Source organism: Canis lupus, chromosome 25, assembly GCF_003254725.2.
Source record: "Canis lupus dingo isolate Sandy chromosome 25, ASM325472v2, whole genome shotgun sequence".
NCBI classification, from domain to species: domain Eukaryota; kingdom Metazoa; phylum Chordata; class Mammalia; order Carnivora; family Canidae; genus Canis; species Canis lupus.
The window spans coordinates 45,448,639-45,475,524 of NC_064267.1; the positions used below are offsets into that span (position 1 = coordinate 45,448,639).

The 26,886-nt window shown below is 44.1% G+C and overlaps 1 protein-coding gene and 1 pseudogene across 1 annotated transcript in view; one reads left to right on the forward strand and one right to left on the reverse strand.

The window, feature by feature from the left end:
- The window catches only part of TRPM8 (transient receptor potential cation channel subfamily M member 8), a 95,162-nt gene that overhangs the window by 12,597 nt on the left and 55,679 nt on the right, over window positions 1–26,886 (forward strand). The window contains 8 exon segments of the mRNA XM_049101286.1: window positions 276–397; window positions 4,561–4,634; window positions 12,221–12,377; window positions 13,318–13,495; window positions 15,666–15,838; window positions 21,541–21,715; window positions 23,212–23,279; window positions 25,315–25,513. Of these exon segments, the coding sequence (XP_048957243.1) occupies window positions 281–397; window positions 4,561–4,634; window positions 12,221–12,377; window positions 13,318–13,495; window positions 15,666–15,838; window positions 21,541–21,715; window positions 23,212–23,279; window positions 25,315–25,513 (1,141 nt within the window). The 5' untranslated portion in view covers window positions 276–280.
- LOC112669934 (glutathione S-transferase P-like) lies at window positions 11,394–12,023 on the reverse strand (annotated as a pseudogene).

Here is a 26,886-nt window from a genome sequence, read left to right on the forward strand (position 1 = left end):
AATGCCCTCCTCAGTGCCCATCACCCAGTCACCCCAGGCCCCCATCCACCTCCCCTTCCACAACCCTTTGAGTTTCCCAGAGTTAGTAATCTCTCATGGTTTGTCTCCCTCTCTAATTTTTCCCACTCAGTTCCCCTCCTTTCCCCTATAATCCTTTTCACTACTTCTTATATTCCCCGTATGAGTGAGACCATAGGACGAGACAAGCCCTCTAACTCTTTGCGACTCAAACTAACCACCAGCCCCCCCACCCCACCCCTCCGCGTTCTCCACAGGAGAGATGTCCTTCGAGGGGGCCAGGCTCAGCATGAGGAACAGAAGGAACGGCACGCTGGACAGCACCCGGACCCTGTACTCCAGCACGTCTCGGAGCACCGACGTGTCCTACAGCGAAAGCGTGAGTCTGGGGCGGCGACTGCCAGAGAGCCATCGCTCTGGCCCTTATGTCACTTGGGGGAACCCACGCTGCTTCTTGAAAGAGATCGTACCTCACCGTGTGGTGGTGTGTCCTGCGGTTGTCCTGGGCAAGGGTGGAAGCTTCCTCTCCTCTGTGTTCTTCCAGCCGCCTTATTTTAAACGGTTTTATTTAACACATGGTGACATGATGCACTGGTTGGCTGGCCCTCCTGAAATTCACGGTATCGCCCCATCAACGCTCATTCTACGGCTCGGTGCCTGGTGTGTCGCTGTGGGTCCCGTGGACTCAGCACCCTGCTCCCTGACTCTGCGGCTGGGTCTCGGTTCGGGTCCTCACATGTCCCTGCAGCCACAGCTCCTTCTCCTGGGCGTCCCTGTCTCCGGTTCCAAGCCAGCACCCACACTGCCCAGTGGATGTGGGGACATGCCCGTCGTGCTTCCTGGGTGCCAGCAGGGGCCTCTTCCTTCCTGGGTGCCGGCAGGGCCTTTTCCTTCCTGGGTGCTGGCAGGGGCCTCTTCCTTCCTGGGTGCCAGCAGAGCCTTTTCCTTCCTGGGTGCCGGCAGAGCCTTTTCCTTGCTGGGTGCTGGCAGGGGCCTCTTCCTTCCTGGGTGCTGGCAGGGGCCTCTTCCTTCCTGGGTGCTGGCAGGGGCCTTTTCCTTCCTGGGTGCCGGCAGGGCCTCTGCCTTCCATGGCACCGCTTCCCCATCCCTGTCCCTGCCGGGCCGCTCGGGCAGGTCCCACTGGCTTCGTGCCCACCCTGCGGGCAGACCCAATATGCTCGCTTGTCAGGAAATGAAGCCAGATTCCAGCCTGCTACCGAGGGCCTCCGGGCTGCGGTGTCGGAAGTCAGGATGGTGGCCCGCCGTGGGCACGAGGACAGAGAGGGGATTGGGAGGGGTGCTTCTGGGGTGCTGGGCACAGCCGTGTTTAGGTCGGGCTGGAGGTTACATGGGGCTGGCTTTGTCATCTACCAGTGAACTCTAAGAAAACAAACAAGGGGGCCAAACACGGCCTCCCACATTGCCTATTTAAGGCAGCGCTGCTCTCAGGTGCTGCTCCTGCCCTCACCCATCCACACAGAGCGCCTATATATATATATATATATATATTTTATTTATTTATTCATGAGAGACACACAGAGAGAGGCAGAGACACAGGCAGAGGGAGAAGCAGGCTCTTCAAAGGGGAGCCCGACGAGGGACTTGATCCTGGGTCTCCAGGATCACGCCCTGGGCCGAAGGCAGATGCTCAACCACTGAGCCACCCAGGGATCCCACCTCCTTAGATTTGACACCTGGTCTCACCTTAGCCCTGGTCCTGCAAGAAACAAATGATGGGCAAAGACAGTGGGGGTCTCTCCTCCAGCCTCAGGCAGTGAGAGACCTCAGGGAAGGCAGGAAAGGCAATTTCCCACCTCGTTCTTGGACTTGGGCTTTGGTGCCTCTGGGAGACAGACAAAGCCCGACTCTTTCTTGTGCCACACTCCGCAGCTCCCAAAGGATTTCTGGATGGATTTCCCACTCATGCCCTCTGAAGTGCTGGCAGGCCTCTGGGTAGGGCTTCGGAGACCACCCAAGGATGCCCCAGTTTCTGGGGGCGGGGCCCTGTTTGCATCCCTCCTCCCTAGGACACACGCCCCTGCAAAGTGCATTTCCAGAGGGAATTTTTAGCAACAAAGCAGTGTTGACACCACCGCTCACCCACTGATCACTGATTTCACAGGCTTATACACCTGTTGAGTTTTCTTCATTTGGTGAAATAGATTTAACGTCAGCTAAGAGGTTAGAAAATATTACGAGGGACAAGGAGCATCATAGGCTTTTAAAATTCCTGTGTTCAGGTAAGTGTAAGAATTACTGTTGCATCCCACACTTTTCTTGTCTGTGGAAGAGAATGTACAAGTGCAAATTTCCAGCCTCAGGAAGAGGAATAAAACGGACACTCTGGTACCCACCACCAGCTTAGGAACAGAATATTACCAGGACTCCAGACGGCCCGTCTTGCCCCAGGTGTCATCCCCTTCCTCCTGCCCCTCCCAAGGTGACCGCGAGCCTGCATTTTGTATTACCCATTCCTTGCTTTTAGTTATAAGTTTATTATTTGAATATATTTGAATATTCAGATACGAATATGTGTACATATATATATATATATATATATATATATATATATATCCCTAAACAATATATTCTTTACTTTTATCTGGTTTTGATATGTATGGAATTCTACAAGTATTCTTTTGGGAGTTTGTTTTTTTGTGGATTTTTTTTGGTGTTATTGTTCATCATTATGTTTTTGAGATTGGTCCACACTGATTGCTGTAGCAACTGCTGGTCTGCTTCACTGCTGTTTAGCACTAGGTCAGGCGCACATCTGTCCAGCCTAAAGGGAACATTTGGGTTTTTGGGCTTTGCTGTTAGGAGCCATGCGGACATTTTTGGATATGTGAGCTGGGGGTTCTCTGGGAAACATTTTTAGGAGGAAGCCAGGTGGATGAAGGTAGACACGTCTCCCTCAGGGGGCCTGGGTTTAAGACACAGGATTATGGGATAACTTTTGTCCAAAGAGCCAGGAAGAGGAGGCATCACTGTTTCTCTGATGTCTCAGAATGAAGGGGTGCGGGTAGCAGGAGGCAGACCGCGAAATGCACTGTGGATTTTATTCTTTGAGACTGCTTGCCCAGTTTAGGGGCAGCTGGTGGCAGCTTCGCTGTCGGGGATAAGGAGTCAAGGCTAACTTTGATGCCAGTGGCCTAACTTGGGAGGCTAAACTTGCATGAAGTTGTTTGAGAACTCAACGACCTGAGGGAAGGGGGTTTGGAGTGCCAACCCCACCTCGCCGGGGCAACAATCCCTGTACGGCTGACAACCCATTGCCAGGCACTCTGAGCTTGTGCGCTGTTCATGGGACAAACCGACTTCTCTCTCCACAGGGGACAATTTTTAGAGGGATGACTTCACTGGCCACAGTAGACAGTTTTCCAGAGTGGTCATACCAGTTTACTCATCCACCCCGCGTGGGTGTGCGGCCCCACTACCTCACCCTTCATCCACATTTGGCATCAGGTGCCTTTTTGATTTTTCCAACCTGGTGGGTGTGTGATGGGAAGTCACACTGGTTTTCCTTCACACTTGCTTCATTACCGGTGAGGGTGAGCCTCTCTGCACACATTTATGGGTTATTTTTGTGTCTTCTTCTTTTTTTTTTTTTTTTGTGTCTTCTTTTATTTGATGCATGCTCATGCCTTTTGTCATTTCCCCCTTAGATCATCTGGGCTATTGTTAATGATTTCCAGTCCTTTTTTTTTTATTTTTATTTTATTTTATTTTTATTTATTTTTTTTAAAGATTTTTTTTATTTTTTATTAATTATAGTCACACAGAGAGAGAGAGAGAGAGAGGCAGAGACACAGGCAGAGGGAGAAGCAGGCTCCATGCACCGGGAGCCCGACGTGGGATTCAATCCCGGGTCTCCAGGATCGCGCCCTGGGCCAAAGGCAGGCGCCAAACCGCTGCGCCACCCAGGGATCCCTCCAGTCCTTTATATAGTCTATCTACCAGTCCTGGAGGAGTGTAGTTTTTTTTTTTTTTTCAACGTATTCTTCATCTCTTTCCAAATAGTTTGCTTTTCCATCTAAAGGGAAGCCTTTGGTGTATAGAAACTTGTGGTTGTTTATCAGAATGAGGTCCCGGATATGCCTTACCACCTTGTCCATGGGGGAGCAAACACAATCCTTGAAGGAGTCTTTGGAATATGTTTTCTTTTGAAAAGCAAGTGTAAGGGGAAAGAATCTGCTTTGATCCATTATTTATGCTAAACTACCAACAAATGCTTACATTCCCTTGGTCTGGTCGTCCTAGAGATGGAAAAACATAATTTGTATGTGTGTCATGACATTTATTACAAGATAATGCCAAGTTAACTTTCAGAAAAATTTGCATTTAGTTATAAACATTTAAATGTATGTCTCTTTTAAAAACTGTTGTGGTATTCTAAAAGCATGAACGGATGCTTGGTGCTATGACTATGCGGTAAATTCTGGAAACCTTTGAAGTAAGTGTAGATCATATTTAGTATTCGTTAATAACAGCAATGGGTGAGAATAAATTAGTCATATGCTGTCCAATGTTCTTTCTCCAAAGGACTTGGTGAATTTTATTCAAGCAAATTTTAAGAAACGAGAATGTGTCTTCTTCACCAAAGATTCCAAGGCCACGTAAGCAACTATTTTCCCTCTGTTTTTGCTTCCATGTTGGAAAATACATTATTAACAACCATTACAACAAACAAACAAATGTTCACTAGTTCATTATTAAAGTTGTTTTCTTCTTGCAATTCTCAGAAATGGTGTGTGAGGAAGAATTTGGCATGTAGCTTGGACTCGGTCCCTAGAGCTATTCCCTAGAGCGATACCATTTTGTCTTATATTTTTAGCTTTGGCAATAGTTGGTAGAGGCTCTAAGAGAAGCTGTCACCCCCTTTGGTGTTTGCTCCCATGAGCCTGGGAGCCCACCTGAGCAGCCATGGTGTTGAACGTTGTTGTGTTACAGTGGTCGGCAGAGGACCCCAAGCATGAGCGCATGTGGCAATCTGACTGGCTCCTCCATTAGGCTGTTGACTTGGGGCCTTCCCATTCAATCAGATGTTCATCTACTCTGAGTCACAAATGTTTTGGAGAATCAAGGCTGGGTTTCAAAAGCCATGGGGAGCAGCCACCAGCAGCTGTAAATGCAGGAGGTGTTCGATGAATGTTAGCTAATGAGCAAGTGAGTGACCAACTGCTGCTCTTTCCCATAGATGATGCTTCTGGACCCAACGAGATAATTTTAGTGCTACCCCCCTCTCATCCTGTCCCCTCTGTTGCCTGGGGCTGGGAGAAGAAAGAATCTAGCTATTAATTGGTTGGATAGTTGCTGCTGTAGTTTATAATTAAAGCACTGATCTTCTACTGAGTGGAGGCAGCCAACAGAGGAAGGATGTAAGAATAGGCAAGAGCAGGTGCTTTAGAATGAGCCCTGGATCCAACCTTGGCCCGGCTGCCTGCTTACTACATGACCTTGAGCCATATTCTCTTTTCTGAACCAAATTCTCTGATGCTAAAGTGCTAGCAAAGTGTACCTCATGGGTTGTGGTAAGGATTCAATGCAGTAACACATAAAATACCTACCATCGTGCCTCAGAGCATAAAAGGGTCTTAATAAATGTGTTTTCATGCTTCGTGTGAATTAGAAAATGAACATCAGAAAAACTAAGAATCTCTATTTTGTCATTGGTGTAAACTTACTCATCATGAGTTATTTTGACAGTATAAACGTCATGAGTCAGCTCTTTATTACCTGAATGGTTTCAATGAAAGACTTTGCAGTTAGTCTATTTGTTTGACCAGTAGAAAATACAGTTTGGATTCATTCATTCACTCAATAAATATTTATTGGGCATCTACTATGTCATGGGGACTTATATACTTGAGTACTAATTCTATAATCCCCCTCTTCAAGGCAGTGCTCTTTCTTTTTCTTTTTTTCCTTTTTCTTTTTCTTTCTTTCTTTCTTTCTTTCTTTCTTTCTTTCTTTCTTTCTTTCTTTCTTCCTTCCTTCCTTCCTTCCTTCCTTCCTTCCTTCCTTTCTTCTTTCTTTCTTCTTTTTTTTTTTTAAGATTTTATTTATTTGAGAGAAAGAGAGAGAGAAAGCATGAATGGGAGGAGGGGCAGAAGGAGAGGGAGAAGCAGACCCAGTCCTACGACCCCAAGATCATGACCTGAACTGAAGGCAGACGCTTAACTGACTGAGCCACCCAGGCACCCAAGGTAGCTGCTCTTATCATTTGACAGACAAAGCACATGGGTCCCAAGAGTTCAGTATTTACCCAAGGTCACATGGCCAGTGGGAGATGGATGAGGGACTGCACCCAGGTTTTCTGATTCTTAGCTTGGGTGTTCTGTTTATTCGCTGCCCCACCCTTTCTAAGAATGACATTGCCTCAGGCACCTAAGCAATTTCTTAGGTGCAGAAGTCTAGTCTAGTTGGTTTAAGTGAAATGGGTAGTAATGGGAGCTTTTGGCTGAAAAGCACAACCAGAGCCAGGACTCAATGACACCAAGATTGTCTCTTTCCACCTGTTATTTTTGTTGTCCTCTGGGTGAGAAAGCTCTTCACAAATGGTGGCAAAGTGGTCTCCGTATTGGATATGTTATCAGCTTACCATTTTACCAGTGGGGGAAAGAGGGCCTCATTCAGCAAATCCACCAAAAATTCTGGACTGATATTCATAGTTCTTGGCCTGGCTTGGCCATATGTCCACCTCTAAACTTGTCCCTGAGGCTGGGCAATGGGATATGATATGTTGATTGACCAGGTTTGGGCATTGTATCCACATGAATCCCATGTGGAAAGAGAGGACTCCTCAAAGGAAAATCAAGGTGCTCCTTCTAACAGAACAGGAAATAGGATACAAGGTAGGGAAACCTATAGCTATCTACCTTAAAGTGCTTGATTACAGCTTGAGTCTGGCTCAAAACAAAGGGAGATGTGGGCAGCCCCCATCTTCACAGCACAAGCAAAGGATGGGAACACCTCAGGGTCTTCTGGTTCCTCTCTCAGAAAGGCACAAGATTGTAGACCAGGGTCGAGACTCTATACTCTTTGAAATTCCCCATATTTATTACTATCATCTCTCCATAAGTGGTAGGAATACTCTGTGTCTTCCAAATTACCCACTGGACAAGGAAATCAAATGAAGTGACTATTAATATTGATACCCCGAATTTGCTTGCTTACCACACGAGCTGACATAGGCAGTCAAAGTCTCCCTAGAGAATCCCTGGGATTGCTCGTGTGTGCTACACCCAGATTGCTCAAGTCTCTCTGCTCTACCCCTTGTGGATGTCTATTTCTTGAGTGGTCACTTGGGGCTGATGCCCAATCATTGCTCCTACTGGTGGGGGCCCTCTGAAACATTGCTACCCAGCTTAGGGGCTGCATCCTGGCAATTCTGAGGCTATAAGCCCCTGATCTGGTTTTGCTCTCTTCAGTTTTTACTGCCTTGGCCATGCTGCATTGTAGGTAGAAATAGGGAGGATTCTACTTTCTCTATAGCTACTCTGTGCAGTGGGACTTTCTGCCAGGATGGAAATATTCTATATCTGCACTGTCTAATATGATAGTCACTAGCCACAGATAGGTATCGAGCATTTGAAATGTGGCAGGTACAATCAAGGAGTTGAAATTTTTTAAAAAGATTTATTTATTTATTTATTTATTTATTTATTTATTTATTTATTTATGAGAGAGAGAGAGAGAGAGAGAGAGAGAGAGAGGCAGAGACACATGGAGCAGGCTCCATGTCAGGAGCCTGATGTGGGACTCGATCCTGGGACTCCAGGATCGTGCCCTGGGCCAAAGGTAGGTGCTAAACCACTGAGCCACCCAGGGATCCCCAAGCAGTTGAATTTATGTAATTTTAACTAATTTAAACATAAGATTATATTGCCACATGTGGCTAAAGGCTACCTTATTGACAGTGTAGCTCTATAGGGTTTGCACTTGATCTGAGAGGAAGAATTAGGGTCCTGATGTTCTCCTGTCTGTTCCATCTCTCTTTTCTGTCACCCTCATCCCTCCTGTAGGCATCTGCACTTCCTTCCTGGCCTCCTCTCCATTTGTAAATCAATTAATGCAAATTGGTGGTTAGAAGGCTACCAGCCTGCAAACCAAAATGGAGCCAAACAACTCTCTCAGCCAAGGTCCCCTAAAGAACATCCCTATCCTGAGAAGGGAACAGGACTTAAGAGTCTGTTTTCAGCTGTGGCAAGGACAGGTGGGGCACGGCTTTTCTCTCCCCCGTCTTGCTATGAGCTTCGGTGGGTGTGGATAGACCCCAATGGGTAGCAAGATGCTAACAGCTAAAGAGAGGAGAGGAAGCCAATGAGGACCCTCGTGGGATGGACTCTGAGACCACTGAGGAGCAGCCTTGGCTCAGGAAGTGCCCTGGGACTTGGTAAGAGAAAGGACTGAGGAGGTTGAAATCAATTCTAGTTGACTTGCTTTTCTTGGCCAGACTGTGTGATGCCCTGAGAACTGTTCAGAAAGGAGGCAAGATTGCTGCTGATGGTGAGATTTTGCATCCAGGTTTTACCTTGATGTTTATAGTCCTGGAAAATACTGAAAGTCTGACATGCATTTTGAACACAGATAATTTCCATACTCTATAGTAATTAAGACTTTGAGTTATAAGGACCTAAGCTAGCTTAACTTAAAAGGGTTGGTTTACTCTAAGGAAACAGTAATGCCACACAGAACCCAGGAAAAGGCTTGGTCTCAGTCCAGCCGCATAGAGGGGATTGGGGAGCAGGGACAGCCTCACTGGGGTCCGCATCATGCGTGTACTCTCCAGCAGAAACCCACACTGATGTGTCATTCACAGCCTCATCCTTAGGAGGGTGTGCTGCATATGAGGATTCCTGCCATGATGTGTTTGTTCCTCATTACATATGGTCTTCATTGCATGGCTTTGGTGGTTACTCTGGGCTTCCAGCACTTCAAAAAGATCTCTGGGGGTGCCTGGGTGGCTCAGTTGTTTGGGTGTCTGCTTTTGGCTCAGGTTATGATCCTGGGGTCCTGGGATAGAGCCCTGCATCAGGTTCCCTGCTCAGTGGGGAGTCTGCTTCTCCCTCTGCCCCCTGTCCATGTGCACTCTCCAATCAATCAATCAATCTAAAAAAAAAATCTTTGTTAGCAGAGTAACTCATTTCATGTAACACAATTGAGGCCAGTTGCTTCCAGGTAGTAGGATCTTGGTCATAATTAGAATCTGTCTGCTTCTGGAGCAATCATAAAACCTCCTCCTCAAATAGTTTTGCTCCATTATATTTTTAGAAGCTGTCACAGAAAAGCATATACTGCTATTATCATTTTGTAAAATGAAAATGTGATCTACTACCACAGAGTATTTTTGGAATTAATCCTACATTTTGCCATTTGTCAAATAAGCTCATCAGTGACGAGGATCCTTGGGAATACAGCCTTTCCTGTGACAGCTATATAATAGCTATGTATGCTTAGGCTCACCTTCCAGAAGGTAAAAAAAAAAAAAAAAAAAAAAAAAAAAGTACTTACCTTGTAAAAATCACTGAGGAGTGATGAGGAGCCAAACTATTTACAGGAAGACTAATCAATGTGTTCATTCACTCATTTATGCCTTCATCATCTGGAGGATATTAGCTGAATGTCCTTATATGCCGGGAACAGAGAATATAAGATAAATAGAGTCCAGCTAGAAGCAAACCCTAACAGCATTTCTCAGCTTGTATACCTTTATTTGACCCAGCCTACCCAGGGAATCCTTGCTTCAGAGTCACCACATATAGTTGCCCAGGGTGTGCACTGCACAAGTGTGCTAGGGGCCACAGGCTTATGTCTGCCAGAGGGGGCATCTTTTCTAACACATTGGTGGTTAGGGTGACTACGTACTTTATTTTGAGGGAACACTGATGAACATGATAGAGGCTCTGACTCTACTAGAGCGTGGGCAGCAGATATAAACTGGGATTGTCCTGGGCAGATCAGGGCGTTTGGTTATTCCCTGGTGGTGGCTCTGTCTTGCTCCATTATCCCTTTGCTCTTGCAGAAGAGGGAGAGCTCTACCCTTCTGTCTTATTTCAGTGGCTAAACAGGTTTCTTGCTTTGCTGCTCTCTGGCCTCTTGGGACAGAACTCTGTTCTGCTTCTCCACTGCCCATGGCTCCCTGAATTCTCAGCACCTTCTGACTCTTGTCTGAAGCCTGATGGGAGAGAGAACCCAGGGGGCCAAGTGGGTGGGGCAGGCAGAAAGAAACCAGGAGAAGGGTGAACAGGGCCCCACTGGGGAGAGTTGCTTTGGCCACATTCACATTTTTGTTGTGGTTCTTGTTCATTTATTTGGAGACCGTGATGGTCAGGAGGCAACACAGCTCTGGATAGACGAGCCAGGGAGCCACAGCAGGTATTTTTAGATTTTTTTTTTTGAAACTGCATTTTTCTTCTTTTCTGTTGCCACCGCCTCTACTAGTCTTTGATTTGCACAGATGGCACAGCCTGAAAGTCACCCCATGGAGGCTGTGCCACAGTTTCCAACCTCTCAGGAGCCCCCAGGGGAGTGGGACTCTGCTGGGGTAAAGGAAGGGTTTGCTTGTTCTGCACTGCACCGCCCTGCCAGGCATCCTACTGACTGTTCCCAAGACGTCCCCCAAGCTGGAGACCAGGCCACCCACCCAGTTAATCCCTGGGTGCGGTGAGCTCAGGCCAGGCCTGCCTCAGAGCAGATTTTCTATCCTTTACCTCTTACTGCCTATCCTTCCATCCTCTTCTGACTTCACATATGCACACGTGTCATTTAACAAACACGTACATTTTAGTTCTGTTGCACTTTTCATGGGAAGAAATAGCGTTCACTTAACGCAGTTTGTTCTTGTCCAGCCCAAATGATTGAAAGTATCCCAAGCAGCTCACGTTTAGTATGGACAGGAGGGTCTCTCTAATCTCTGGATCACTTAGGGGCCCTGCCAGGGGACCCAGTGTCTCCAGTGAGTACCATCCCCAGGAATAAGGGCTCAACTCACCTCCAAAAAGCTTTACTGGCTGGGCACACAGACAGGGCTGGCATCCAGGGCTCCTGTGTGTTATGAACCATGCAGGAAGCTACATAAATGGTCTCCAGGTCTCTAAGCCTTCATCTCCTAATAACCTCAAGGCTACGTCCGCAGAGACAGACTCCATGAAGCTACTCCTATATCCCAGCTCTCAGTACAGAGCCAGCCTGTTGGTGGATGGACCATAGACAATAGGGAGAAAACTCCAAGATAGTTTCCAAATAATCAACTGAGATGATGAAGATAGTCTGAAAATAAGACTTTTTTTTTTTTCTCACTTGAAAATTTTATTGGTCAGGGAGAAAGGAAGTCAGCCAGCCCCCCAGCTTCCCGCCCAGGGTTCCACAAGCTCTCACTGCTTCCTGTTGTCATTGATGGGGCAGTTCACGTGCTCGGGGGATGCCAGGAATGCCTTGAGCTTGGGTCTGGGCCTGAGGCGCGCCACATAGGCTGAGAGCAGGGGGAGGGAGTCCAGGCAGCTGGGGGCCAGGACCTGGTGAATCAGCAGCAAGTCCAGCAGGTTGTAGTCTGTGAAGGAGATCTGGTTGCCCACGGTGAAGGCCTGGCCCCCCTCCTTCTGGGATAGCAGCGTTTCAAAAGGCTTCAGGTATGTGTGTGCCTTCACATACTCCTCCTTTCCTGCCTTGTAGTTAGTGTAGATGAGGAGGACGTATTTGCAGCGGAGATCCTCCACACCATCGTTCACTACATCCAGCAAGGCCACCTCCTGCTGGTCCTTCCTATAGAGCCCGAGGGAGTGGCCCAGGTGTCATAGGATGGCATTGAACTGGTACAGGGTGAGGTCTCCGTCCCAGAATTTGGGGAGCTGCCCGTACAGACAGGAGGCCTTGAGTGAAACCTTCATCCAGGTCTCCATGGTCACCACCTCCTCCTTCCAGCTCTGGCCCTGGTCAGCCAGCAGCATGCTCATGGCCTCACAGCACCCTCAAACAGGGAAATAGATGATGGTGTAGGGTGGCATGGTTGCAGTGAGGGTGGCGGTGGCGGTAGCAGTAGCTGTGGCAGCGGTGGTGACAGCAGCAGTGCTCTGAAGATAAGGCTTGATCACTTTTTGTGTTTCTCGAAGCTAATAATGCATAGTTTATTCTAAAAATGTGATGAAACATTTAAGGAGGCTTAATGAAATCCGTTCCCTCCTGTCAATATCATCCGGCTCAGGGAAAATGTGTGCAAGTGTGGCTATGCCCAGAGCCAGCACATAGAAGGCACCCAGATCAACTCAAACGAGAAATGGAATTACAAGAAACACACCAAGGAATTTCCGACTGACGCCTTTGGGGATATTCAGTTTGAGACTCTGGGGAAGAAAGGGAAGGTAAGCAATGGTTTTCTACTTTAGCTGATTCATATACTAACACAACCTGGACTCATATGCTAATCCTGAGCTACCTTGAATTGTCTAATAATACAGAGGCAAGAGAGATGGGTAGTCAATCCAAACACTATTGCAGAAAATGATAAAATAGTCAAAAAGCTGTGATTAGATTCTGTGCAGCTGGAAGACTTAGCTCATGCCCAGCTGCTACTCAGAGGCCTTTCCCTGAGCACGCTGTGGGCGTTCATGCTGCATCTGCGTTGACCCCCCCCCCCCCCTGCTGCTACACAAGGCCCATGACCATTTTGGTGCGTTGTCCCATTTAGTTTAGTGTATGGCACTCTTGGGAATGCATATGGCTCTGAATAAGGGGACACTCACATTTCAGGCTTGTCCACCGGGTATTACAACAAGGTCTAAGGACTGGCAGGTGGTATCCTCAAATGTTCCTGGGTCTCTGTCTCCATGGCAGCCCATCCATAGGCAGCAGGAAGCCTGGGCCTTCACTTCTCACAACCCCAGGGCCTGTGTTTGCAGCCCTGGAACCTGGCTCACTGCTGTCCCTTCCCAGGGCCCCTGCCCCAGGATACACCATCACCATCTCTTGCCTGCCCACAGCTTCCCCTACCTCGTTTTGTCCCCTGGTCCACAGTCAACGCTAGTGCTGGAGGACTCATCGACTCTGCTTCAAACACCTCACAGGTGCCCTACAGCCTTTAGGACACATTCCTGAGGCTAGGATAAATTCTCCAGCTGGCCCAGGAGGCCCATCAGTGGCACCCACATTGTAACCCCTCTGTCCCAGCCTACTGTTTTCCTCCCCTTCCCCGCGGGGACCCCCGTTGGCTGCTGGTCCGTGCGCCTCTCCCATTCCACAGGAGCAGGTGGCTGGGAGGACAGGTGCCGACCCCGACCCCGACACTTTCCCTCTTCTCCGCAGTATATCCGCCTGTCCTGTGACACAGATGCGGAGACCCTCTATGAGCTGCTGACCCAGCACTGGCACCTGAAAACGCCCAACCTGGTCATATCTGTCACCGGCGGCGCCAAGAACTTCGCCCTGAAGCCGAGGATGCGCAAGATCTTCAGCCGCCTCATCTACATCGCGCAGTCCAAAGGTGCGGGTGGTCCTTGTGGGGTGGGGATGCTGCGGGGCAGGGATGCTGCAGGGCAGGGATGCTGTGAGGGGGGGATGCTGCGCCATCCCTTAGTCCCTAGAGGCTGAGCCCCGTCATCTTCGGACAGAGCCAAGTCCCCAGATGCAGTTCATGTGCAGAATCTAGACACTCCAGAAGTATACAATTAATCATGATTTATTTAAAAGCAAGGTCCTCAGATGAATGGACAGGCAAGAAGCTCTGGCAGGTGGTGGTGGTCATGGGGGTGTCATAAGGTAAAATCTGCATCATGATGCTTCCTTGTGGGCACCTTTGTGTCCTTGAATCTTGAATCATCCAAGGTTTTCATTGTGTTGTTTCTACATATAAAATTCTACCCAGAATAGTCTGGCCAATGGAAGAGGAAAATTTCATTTCTTTGCTCTTTAATTTTGAGATCGATGATGGGCTTTTGGAAATAGCAATGGTGTTTGGCAGGTTGTAAGCACCAGGTAAAAGTGTGGGATTGAGATCAAGACGAGTAACTGTGGCTTTGTTACTTGAAATATTCAGCTTAGTACTGCCTTTCTTTGTAATTTTTTTGTTTTGAAAAATTCAAACCTGCAGCAGAATTGAATCATGTAATGCACATCTGTACGCTCTTCACCTCGAGCCCCAAATTATTAGCATTTTTCCACATGTGTCATATTGCTTTCCAGAAACAGGCCCCTGTTAGGATTTTTAAAGACTCATTAGAGAGTCTGTTGCAGGCATCATGACCCTTGGCCCCAAAGTATTTCAGCATGAATCTCTCAAGAACAGGGGTGTCCTCTCTTAGATAAGAGTTTTCTTTGAATGTCAAGAAGAAACCTGGATATTATTCTCATTCATCCTCAATTTCCTGACCCACCAGAGGAAGCTACAGTAGATGGTTATTTTGTTATGAAACTGAGCAGCTCCGCTTCCTTACTGCTAAATCCTGAACACACATCATTCATGCAGGACACTTATTAAATGCCTACTGTGTGTCAGGAAGTGTTTTTTTTTTTTTTTTTTTTTTTTTTTTTTTTTTTTTCAGGAAGTGTTTTAAGTGCTGGGAATATAACAGAACAAAACAGACAAAAGAGCCTGGCCTGAGTACATCCAGTCAGAGGAAGGGAGGGGCTGGCTCTGATGTTAGCAGTCTTGGCGTCCTCTGCGTTGGCTGCTCGGAGTGCTGCTTCAGTTTCCCTTGCCTGGTTTGCAAGAGGGACGTTGACAACTAAAATCTGTCTAGAGGAAGGAGACTGGGTGCCGAGGGGTTGCAGTTCATATTCTGTGAGAAATGGTTGCAGGAATCAGGTGTGACAATCCTAAGGACCACGCTGCGTTTACCTTAAAATATTGGAAGGGTTTTATGGGGAGATAACTAAGCTTGTTCGTTACTGCTGAGGATAGTAATACAATTGCAGAATGGAGACAAATAATGAACAAAGGGACTTTCTAATAACTGGGGGAGAGGGCTACCCAGAGCCTCTTGAGCTTTCTATCACCAGAACTAATCAAGAGACACCAGTGACCACCGTCAGGCTGGGTTCCTACATGGGTAGTGCATTAGATCAGGGTCACTTCCAATTTTACGTTCAATTATTAGGCTAAGTTATATTTTATAAGTATTTTCTTTACTTCATTTCTGGAAAAAAATGAGCAAAACCCTTGACATTGTGAAGATCATCAAATATAAACCTTAAAATGCCGGTGTGCAAAGTTGTGTAATTACAAGGTAAAGCTAAATTGTAGGCACCAGGGTCATGGCACGAGAGTAGGAGTCTGGGAGCAGAGTGCTCCGCTTTCCATGGCAGCAATGCTCACAGGCTCGGGCCCAGCATTTATTATTTATCATGAGATTTACCTGAAAGGCTGGATAAAGATGCAGATTCTCTGGTCCAACCCTCTGGAGAGTCTGATGATTTAGATCAAGAGCGGGGCCCAGAATCTGTGTCTTTTTAAAACCAATTATCTCTTAGAAATTCCTCCAAACATCCTCTTCTCCTTCCTCTTCATATGGTCCTTGGCAAGGCCCACTGCAAGGTGTGGCTGGCAGTGTTGTCCTGGTACTTGCATGGTGGGGGCTTCTTCAGGGGTCTGTGAGCACAGGATGGGAGACTTACTCAGAGCCAACTGAGCATTTGCTCTCCTCCTTCATTGACAGGTGCTTGGATTCTCACTGGAGGAACCCATTATGGCCTGATGAAGTACATCGGGGAGGTGGTGAGAGACAACACCATCAGCAGGAATTCAGAGGAGAACATTGTGGCCATTGGCATAGCGGCTTGGGGCATGGTCTCCAACAGGGACACTCTCCTCAGGAATTGCGATGCTGAGGTATGGGGCAAAAGGAGGGATGGGATAAGAGGAGAGATGGGGCAGGAGGAGGGATGGGATAGGAGGAGAGATGGGACAGGAGGAGGTCTGCGAGGTCACGTGGGAAGAAGACCATGGCTTGGGGATCTGGCCTGAATATTGTGGCTCTATGATAGAGCCAGCTCATGGGGAAGTCGGCCTTACAAGGAGTGCCTTTGGGACCAACAATTAAAAACAAGAATGACATGAGTGCCTTGGTGGCTCAGTCTGTTAAGTGTCTGACTCTTGATTTCAGCTCAGGTCATGATCTCATGGTCATGAGATGGAGCCCTGTGTCCAGCTCTGCGCTGGGCATGGAGCCTGCTCAGGATTCTCTCTCTCTCCCATGCCTTCTTCTCTTCCCCCCCATGAAAAAAAAAAAAAAACAAACACACAAAAACAACAAAAAAATTAGGACAAACAAACAAGGATGACACAATCAAAACAGTCCTGAGGAGTTACCAAAGGATATGTTTTATTTTTTAAACTTTCTTCCTGGTAATATCGTGTTAAAGTCAGGTTCTTTGTTCTTTATAACCGTGACCCAAGTCTGTCCCAGGAGGGCTCAAGCCCTGACCACACTCACAGGAATTGCTGTGAACCCAGGTTAATTTGATATTAAGAAAGTTATGAACAGCTCTCCCCTTAAAGTTTCCTGTGAGCATATTTAGAGAGTAATCAACACAAATTTCATGTTCTATGTGCAAGGTAGATGTATGAGATTTTGTATCAAGTGTAGAATTTTGGAAAAAACATTTCTAGTGAGTTGAAAACCTCCTTAAACAATAGGTGATGTCTACTAGAAGCTTTAGACCAGAGGTTCAGAAAACCCAATTTAGCCTATGCCACCTTCTACCTGGGAATCCTTGGAAGTTTAGGCAGTAAATGTTCAAGATGTTTAGAATTACTCTGGTTTTGATATTTTAATTTGAAAAGATTTTATTTATTTATAGAAAGTGAGCATGCGTGAGTGGGGCAATGGGGGGGTGATGGGTGGTGACAGAGTGGAGAGAGAGAATCTCAGGCAGACTCCACCCTGAGCATGAAGGGATTGATCTCATGACCCTGAGCTGAAATCAAGAGTCAGATGTTTAACTTGACTGAGCCACACAGACGCCCCTGATTCTTTTTGCTTTTAAAAATGATATTATTTTTATCAACATTTCTCAGGTGTATAAGGGACAGAGGAGAGTGGGGAGCCATTTCTGAGCATCTCTCAGGAGTGATGGAGTGGGAGGAGAAGGGCTTTGCAGATAGAGTAACTAGGGGTGAGGAACTTTTTCTAGCTACGTGGTCTTGAGTGAGTTCTCTTCTTTGAGTTTTTATGATAATAACCTTGTATTATCATGGGATGGATTAACTGTATAGAGTGAATGGTAGCTTTTATTGTTATTTCTAGATGTTCAGCCAAGAATGGTAAAATCATCTTACATCAAATGCCAACTTCAGGGGGGAGAGTGGCCTGGGGTAGGATTCTGAGGACAGTGACAGGCTGAGTGGGAAAGAACTCAGTCTTTGTCTTTAGCCATGTTTGTCTGGGGTATTGGCTAATCATCATTGCTGTCTGGTGGATACATTCCATAGATAAATTCATAAAATCACAAGAACAACCCTGTAAGGTAGGTATGTTTCCCCCCTGGATTGGAACAGCAACTTAGTATTTCCCTGGTGGCATCCTCTATCAACAAGTAAAACATGAAATGAATATGTAAGGATTAAATAGTTCCAATCACTTGGAAGTTAAGAAAGAAACAAACGAATGACATCTGCTAAATAACTCAAGTTCAAAAATGAACTTTCAAAATTTAATTGCAGATCACTTAGAAAGCAATGGAAATGAAAGTATTATTTGTTAAGACTGACAATATATGTCCAAAGCTGCACTCATAGTGAAATGCATAGCCCTATACCTTTATTAGCAAAAATCAAGAAAATAATTCAATAATAATATCTAACACTCTTTAATATTCACAACAATAAGGCTAACAATGAATTAAGTGGTACTATTACCTTTCTCATTACAGATGAGAAAGTAAGAAGCTTTCTTTAGTCACATGGCTAGTAAGTAGTAGAGCTATGGTTCATGGTCTTTTAGCCACCACAGTTTCAAATTAATAGGTTTGAAAAATAACATCACAATAACACTTAAGAAGAGGAGAAAAAATAATATTCCATCAGAAATAAATTAATTAGAAAAGAAAAAAAGAGGAAGAGTAGAAATATTCTTTATTTTCTGAAACCATTTTGACAATTTAATTAAAGAATAAATAGAACTGAGAAATCCACTGTGGTAATAAATATTGAGAAAAATTGTACAGACGTCACATGCAATTGTATGTCAATACATTTGAAAATCTCAGGAAGTTTTTGTTTTTTATATTTTATATTTTTCCATAAAACAATAATTTCCAAAAGCTGATTCAACAAGAAGAGCTAGAAAATATGACTGCATGAATTATCAGTGAATGAGCTTAAAGGGAAATAAAAATTTTGAAAATTGCTCTGGGCTTAGGTGATTTCACTCAGAAAAATTTTAAAAAGTCTATTAAGAGTTAATTTAAAAAAATGTCTGTAGTCTCCAACACACAGAGAACCATGAGATCCTTATAAATTGCTGCAGAAAGAACAAATCTATGCCCTTTCTGGAAAACCATTTCAGAATTTGTACCAAGTGCATGAAGACTGTTCATACCATACTTATATCACTTGAGAATTTAATATTTAGACAAACATTATTAAAATATTTCTGATAATATCAAGAATTGACAGAAGCCTAAATATCTAGTAATATCAAGAGTAGGAGGATCTTCAACTAGATTACTATATAAACATTAAGAAAATTGTGCAAAATAATATTTCCAAAGATTTTCTGGTAATATGGGAAATATTTGAAGTTTTATTTTTATTTTTTTTTAATTTTTTATTTATTTATGATAGTCACACACACAGAGAGAGAGAGAGGCAGAGACAAAGGCAGAGGGAGAAGCAGGCTCCATGCACCGGGAGCCCGACGTGGGATTCAATCCCGGGTCTCCAGGATCGCGCCCTGGGCCAAAGGCAGGCGCCAAACTGCTGCGCCACCCAGGGATCCCAATATTTGAAGTTTTAAATAGAAAATTATGAAAACTACATAAATTAATCTATATGCCTAGGAAAGATACAAGAACACTAAAATCTTGACGACTACCACTGAGTTGTGGAATTAAGCATGATTTTAAATTTTCTTGTACTCTTCTGCATTTTCCATGTTGCTACAATGAGTATGTATTATTTTTAGATATTCAAATCATAGCTCTGGTTTTCATTCCTTTTATGTGTCTGTTAATGAAAATCTCCAGTGACTTAGAGTAGTTTCATAGCAAACCCATATGATCTTGTGGTCAACCTCTGTTCCTTTTCGGTCTTCCCTGAAAAATAGTGCTTGGTCTTTTGCATAAGTTGAACCCAGTAATTGTTCATAATAACTTTGTCAACCATATCTTCCCATATGGTTTCTATTCATGGCTTCATTACAAACCCCACTACTAGTAGATGGGCTCTACAAGGACCCAGATTTAGCTGGCCTGAAACAATACCAGGTTTCACAAACACTGAGATTTTATTCATCTGGATCAAGGCTACACTGTCAAAAGTGTTGTTGCATTACATATGCACACAAAAAAAGAGCTCATACATCTCCTTATTGGTTATTTCAGTGTTAAAATCCCCTTGTCAAAGTACAACTACAAAGACAAAACACAAGGCAAAACAACATAATAAAATTCACACACACTGAGTGGGATCATGTTAAAACCTATAAATTGATGCAGGAAAATTGAAATTGTTGCATTATCAAGTCTTCTTCCAGTGATAGGATATGGAATTTACTCAAGTCTTTGTCTTTGAGGAAAATTTTACAGTTTTCCTCATTAGGACCTACATATTTCTTCTGAGTGTTATTTCTAGAGGTGATGTATTTTTGTTATTATTGCACATAGGGTCTTTATTCAATGTAATTTTGGAAGTGATTTTTATGGAAAAGGATTTATTTGTTGTTTTGAATCAAACATTTTATGAATTCTCTTTCTGTTTTAACAGTTTTTTGGTTATTCTATGTTTGCAACCATATCTCTGATAAATAGTGTTGTTTTTAAACATAACTTTCCATTTAATTATACTTTGAATTTTTTTGCTTATCTTGATGCCTGGGCTAAAATGTCCAGAGTAATGTTAAATAACAGTGATGATAACAGGTATCCCAACAGGCATTCCAAATACTTGGTATCATAGTGGTGGGAATGAGACTATTATTTTCACCAGTAAATAGGATTTTCAAAAACGTCAAAAAACGTATATTTTAAGAAAGTACCATAAGGCATCATCCTTTTATTTCTAGTTTATAATTTTTAAAATTAAGAATGAATATTGAGTACAAAAATGTCTGTTGGGTTGCTATTTTTTCCCTTTAAAGTATAATCTAATGAATGGAGTTCTGGAAACAATGCTAATTATCCTTTAATAATCCTACTGGGTTTAATTAGTCAATGATTTATATCCACATTCATTAGAGACTATGGTCTTTGGCTTTTCCTTTTCTGATTCTTTCCTTGTAAGTTTTTGGAACTAGTGTTGTGTTCTGGAAGGGTGTGAATGGAATAGGAATGATTTCTTCCAGGAAAGTTTGGAGGTCTCCTGCATCAATTGCCTGAATGCCTGTCTTGCTAATATTATTCCATTTGGCATTTCCAGGACTCTTCTGATTGGCGCTCCTGGCTGGGCAAGGAGCACTTTGAGAAGAGAACTGTAACATTTGAAATTTTGTTTTCATTCCTCCTTTGTTCTGATTGAATATATATGCCATCAGTAGAGTCAGTAACATTCCTCTCCTCATTAAAATTTCAACTTCGTTTGTTTTCTTGAAGTTCAGATTGAACATCTTTTAATGTGACCCTTTTAATGTGACCCATCTTTTAATGAGATTTAAGAACTAAACACTTTTGAATGGGATGGAGGGGTCAGGAACTCCTTTCTTCATGCTCCTCCAGCTTTTGTTTATTCTATGGTATTAAGTATTAGGAAAAAGTATCTGTTTAATTGCTTCTTTTTGTGGTCCTATAACTATGGGCTTCTAAAGAGTAAAGACCCCATCTTGTTCATTTTTAATTCATATTATAGATCCTGGCAAGGTCTTGGCATATGATAGATTCCAGATACATATATATATGTGTCTCTATCAATGTATCCAGACACACACACTCATAAATATAAGTGTATGTGTGTGTGTGTATGTGTACATAACTACATGCACACTCACATATCTGTGTGTGTGTCTGGATACACACATACACACATACACACATAAACACCCACACTTCCTTGAGTGCTATCAATTTCAATGAATTGATATAAACGAGCATAGGGCAATGAAACAAGAACTGGCCTGGGAATCTGATCCTTATTCTGTCACCGGCCATTTATGTGACAATGGGGAAGTCACCTAACCATTTTGAAGCCTCATTTCTTCATATTTAAAATGAAGTCCTGTACTGTAAGATCTCAAAGATCCTTCTGAACTTAGGACCCTGGGAGGATGTATCAATATAGGTGAGCCTGAACAGTTAGCCTTAACATTAACATATAAAAATATTATCATGTGTCTTGACCGACAAATAAATCTCAAAGACAAGATTCTCTGTACTTTTCAGGGATATTTTTCAGCTCAGTACATAATGGATGACTTCAAGAGAGACCCTCTGTATATCTTGGACAACAACCACACCCATCTGCTGCTTGTGGACAACGGCTGCCATGGACATCCTACAGTTGAAGCAAAACTCCGGAATCAGCTGGAGAAGTACATCTCCGAGCGCACTATTCAAGGTCAGGGTTTAGGAAATGGGCCTTAGACATAGTATCAAGAGCAGTAGCTGCAGCACCAACAGTACCCGCCAATCATTGAGTGAAGCATGGTGAACCCACCCAATTAGATGTCCTATTGCCAAAGAGGAGCTGTTATTTCTCTTTCTTTGACATCCTAGAAGTGTTTCTGCCAAGGTTTCTGTGCATGTACCTTCCACGTGCTGGAGCATAAATGTTGCCTTATCACACTCTGTCACACTACTGATAGCAGTATAGAAAACCTGCTATCTCTTCTGCTAGACAACATTTAAGAACAAATAAAATCCATCTTACTAAGTCTGAGATTATAAAGCAATGTAGTTAGCTAGGGTAAAAACCATAAAAACCAACCTGTTAGCTTAACAGTTGGATGGGTTAGTGGTTTGGATCTTGGCTATTTTTATACAATAGAACCACTTAAAACCATTCTTAACCACTTAAACCATTCTTCAAGGGAAGAATGCAGCAGTTGAGTGAAAGCCTTTATTTGTCATGGGAAGTGACAAATTCTCTCTCTCTCACCGCTACTGAGATATTGGTGCTGAGATGTGACCTATTATGGAACTAGAGTACCTCATGATGTAGTGACAGACTCCGTAACAGGGACATATTGGAGATGTTCTCAACCTTTTTCCCTTTTCACTGGGACATACATAAAGGAAGACATTTATATATGTAATACTCTTTCTTTTTTTTTTTTTTTTAAATATTTTTTTATTTATTTATGATAGTCATAGTCACAGAGAGACAGAGAGAGAGGCAGAGACACAGGCAGAGGGAGAAGCAGGCTCCATGCACCGGGAGCCCGACGTGGGATTCGATCCCGGGTCTCCAGGATCGCGCCCTGGGCCAAAGGCAGGCGCCAAACCGCTGCGCCACCCAGGGATCCCTGTAATACTCTTTCTTTAGAGAACACGTGGTTATGGGATTTTTTCACCCACTCAGGAAAACATAGGATTATGCAAATTAATGAGGGTGTAACTATTATAAGGATAAACTGGAACCTGGCCTAATATACATTAGCAAAAGTAAATAATTCACTGCCTTTAGTGTTTTAAATATCACTAACAGGGCAGCCCAGGTGGCTCAGAGGTTTAGTGCCGCCTTCAGCCCAGGGCATGATCCGGGAGACCCTGGATTGAGTCCCACATCGGGCTCCCTGCATGGAGCCTGCTTCCCCCTCTGCCTGTGTCTCTGCCTCTCCATCTCTGTGTCTTTCATGAATAAATAAATAAAATCTTTAAAAAAATAAATAAATATCACTAACAAATTGCAACATGACCCGTGTCATACTATTACTGGGTTGGGGTACAGAGAAACATCTGCCACGATCAATGGGGAGATAGTCAAGTCTGAGATCTGCAGTCATCACCCCACACCCTGGGCTCATGGAGCAGAAGCTCCTGGTCTGCCTCTTCTTGACATAGGTGAGTATTTCTAATGAGCCCAGTATAAGTTTTACATTTTATGCCTTACAGATTCCAACTATGGTGGCAAGATCCCCATTGTGTGTTTTGCCCAAGGAGGTGGCAGAGAAACTTTGAAAGTGAGTCTTGGTTTGGTTTTCTAGAAAACTGATCAACAAGCTAACTCAGCAAATTTATGTTTTCAGGGCTTTGGAGCTCATGTAATCTAACCTGACTAATTTATTTTACTACAACAAGTAGGCAGTATTTTCTTCACCATACAACATTCTCTAACAGTCCAGAGGAGGTTTTGGAAGAACATGAGTGGCTTGTATACCTAATGTTGGCTTTGGCCATCAGCCCCACCAAGGAGTGAGTCTTAACTCATAAGACTTAAAGATCATAATCAGCATATATATTGGAAAACCATGGCCACCCCATCTGCATGGAGATAAGCTGTGAACATACGCAAACAGGCTAGTGGGGTTCCTAAACCACTGAAGGCCCATCCACATGCTTCCTGGGCCTGCAAGGACTCTACCTATAAGAAGGAACCCTGAGCCCAAAGTGATTCCAGGGTCACAGAAAGTTTCCTGGATGATTCTATACCTGCAGCATTGAACAGTGGAGCAAGAATTCTGCTTCTCACCCCATCCGTGTTACTCTGATGTTTCTGAATTCCTCTTAACCTGCAGCCAGGCTTCTGCCTGGCTTTTTTAGAAAGTATCAGTGTAATTGCATTTTTGTCAATATTTGAAGGCATGTGCATCACGTTGAAGATCTCACTATTTTAGCAATAGGACTTCACAAGAAAGTGATTTTTAAGTCCTCCTTTTAATTAATTTCCATGTTGGTTTGCCTACCTCCTTGTGTCCTCTATCCTCTGTAGATACCATGGTTCTTGATCCTCTCCCTTCCTCTCAGATTCTCCTCCTGGAATTACAAGTAATTCCTGGTGAAGTTATTTGGAATCATGATCTAGCACTTTGTTTATTCTTTTATACAACAATGGCCTCATTCATTCATTCATTCATTCATTCACACCTGCTGTGAGATCTGCTGAGACCATGATTAAATGAAAGTTTTTCAGGGAAAGATTTTCAGGAAAAAAATTAAAGAATTTTTTGGAAATTGTCAGTATGTGAATGGTTGAAGAACAGGAGAGAAGAGAGAAAGAGAGAAGGGGAGAAAGGAATTGAAAGATGGTTATGTTTACAAGCTCTCTCTCAAATTTTAGATTTGGAATTCTGATTTCCAGAGAACACTGCGGGCCCAGGCACTGTAGTTCTATGGCATTTTCCCCAAATGCCTGTGCAGCTGGTAACTATGCCCAGGACAGGGGACAGGACATAGGAGGGAAGCTCCCTATCTGATCACCCCACTTTGGCCCCAGCATGTGGACATTTGTCCGTAGGGCAGGCAGTGGGGTGCAGAGCTGGGAACACCCCTCTTTCTGCCCTGATGAGGCACTACACACTTTATGGACAGTGTATTCTCCAGAAAGGCATTCAGTTTCTGCTAAAGGCAGTTTCTTCTGTGCCTATAGATTACTTTGTCTTGCTGTCAAGTGATTTAAAATTCTTAAGACCTATTTTAGCCTCTGTAGTTTTTATAAAGCAAATAATAAAAGTGTGTTGCATATTTATCTGGGAAACAAATTTAATTTTATTCTCTTTTCATAAAAGGGGGCAAGGAAAATTATTTGGGAATTATAAGGGAAATATGTGTCCATGTAATACAAAACACATGGTTGCTGCTTTGAAGGTATTTTCATACCTTACAAGTATGAATATTGTTAACCTCTGTCAGATAAGCTATCACCGATAATATTGAATACTGTCTTGGCAGTTGTCATGCATATCTATGATGTCAGTATTTGAAATAATCAATTTTGTATATAGAGATGTTTCAAGCACTTATTTATGGAGAACTTAAGCCCATCACACAGGTCCTTTTTATGGGAATTGGTAGTAGCACAGTATATAATACAGGTGGCTTAGGTTGCTCACTCATAAGTAGTTGCAGACATTTGGTTTGCTTCTGACTGACACAAAACCCCAAAGGAAAATGTGCAGAGATGCATCAAGGTGTCTGGTTGACCAGCTCAGTCCTGAGCACGTTCTGTTGGTCATCAGTGTGTCTTCCATCTAGCTGACTCTGTCTCCCCTCTCCCAGGCCATCAACACCTCCATCAAAAGCAAAATCCCCTGTGTGGTGGTGGAAGGCTCAGGGCAGATTGCAGACGTGATCGCGAGCCTGGTGGAGGTGGAGGACGTCCTGACGTCATCTGTGGTCAAGGAGAAGTTGGTGCGCTTCTTACCCCGCACAGTGTCCCGGCTGCCTGAGGAGGAGACCGAGAGTTGGATCAAACTGGGTAAGCTGTAGGGGAGCTTCTGGGAGCTGAGAAGAAGGCAGCCAAGTTCATGGGGAGGGAGGAAGCCTGAAGTGTCCAACTCCACTAGAGCTGGCTATTTTATCCATTCTTGGTGGCACTGAAGCGATACTCTGGCCCAAACTAGGTTTCTTGCTGGTCATTGAAGCTCACATAAATTAAATAACTCATCAAGTCTCCAGACCTGGGGGATAGCATTCAGGGTTCAGACTCAACCCTGCTTGCAAAACTGGTAATCCTTTAACGCCATGACTTCAACAAATGTTTAGCTTCCCAGTTCTGTGTGTATCAGTGGAGCAGAGGAAAGAAATCCCTGGTAATGAGTTTTAGAATTCCAGATTCTAAACAGAGTCTACATCCATCGGAGAAGTTGTTGTAACAGAATAATCGCCTTTCTAAATTAACTGGCCTGTGATACAATTCAGAATCTCTCACCTTTCTAAACATGTACTTATCAGGATATCTATTACATGTCTTATAGCTTAGCCTATGGAAGTATTTCAACATAGTGCCATGCCATTCTGTTTTATGATTGCTGTTGACTTTTTTTTTGTTTTGTCTTTTTTTAATAATAAACTTATTTTTTATTGGTGTTCAATTTGCCAACATACAGAATAACACCCAGTGCTCATCCCTTCAAGTGCCCCCCTCAGTGCTCACCACCCAATCACCCCCACTCCCCGCCCTCCTCCCCTTCCACTACCCCTAGTTCGTTTCCCAGAGTTAGGAGTCTTCCATGTTCTGTCTTCCTTTCTGATATTTCCTACCCATTTCTTCTCCCTTCCCCTCTATTCCCTTTCACTATTATTTATATTCCCCAAATGAATGAGACCATATAATGTTTGTCCTTCTCCGATTGACTTATTTCACTCAGCATAATACCCCACAGTTCCATCCACGTCGAAGCAAATGGTGGGTATTTGTCATTTCTAATGGCTGGGTAATATTCCATTGTATACATAAACCACATCTTCTTTATCCATTCATCTTTCGATGGACACCGAGGCTCCTTCCACAGTTTGGCTATTGTGGACATTGCTGCTAGAAACATCGGGGTGCAGGTGTCCCAGCGTTTCATTGCATCTGTATCTTTGGGGTAAATCCCCAGCAGTACAATTGCTGGGTCGTAGGGCAGATCTATTTTTAACTCTTTGAGGAACCTCCACACAGTTTTCCAGAGTGGCTGCACCAGTTCACATTCCCATCAACAGTGTAAGAGGGTTCCCTTTTCTCCGCATCCTCTCCAACATTTGTTGTTTCCTGCCTTGTTAATTTTCCCCATTCTCACTGGTGTGAGGTGGCGTCTCATTGTGGTTTTGATTTGTATTTCCCTGATGGCAAGTGATGCAGAGCAT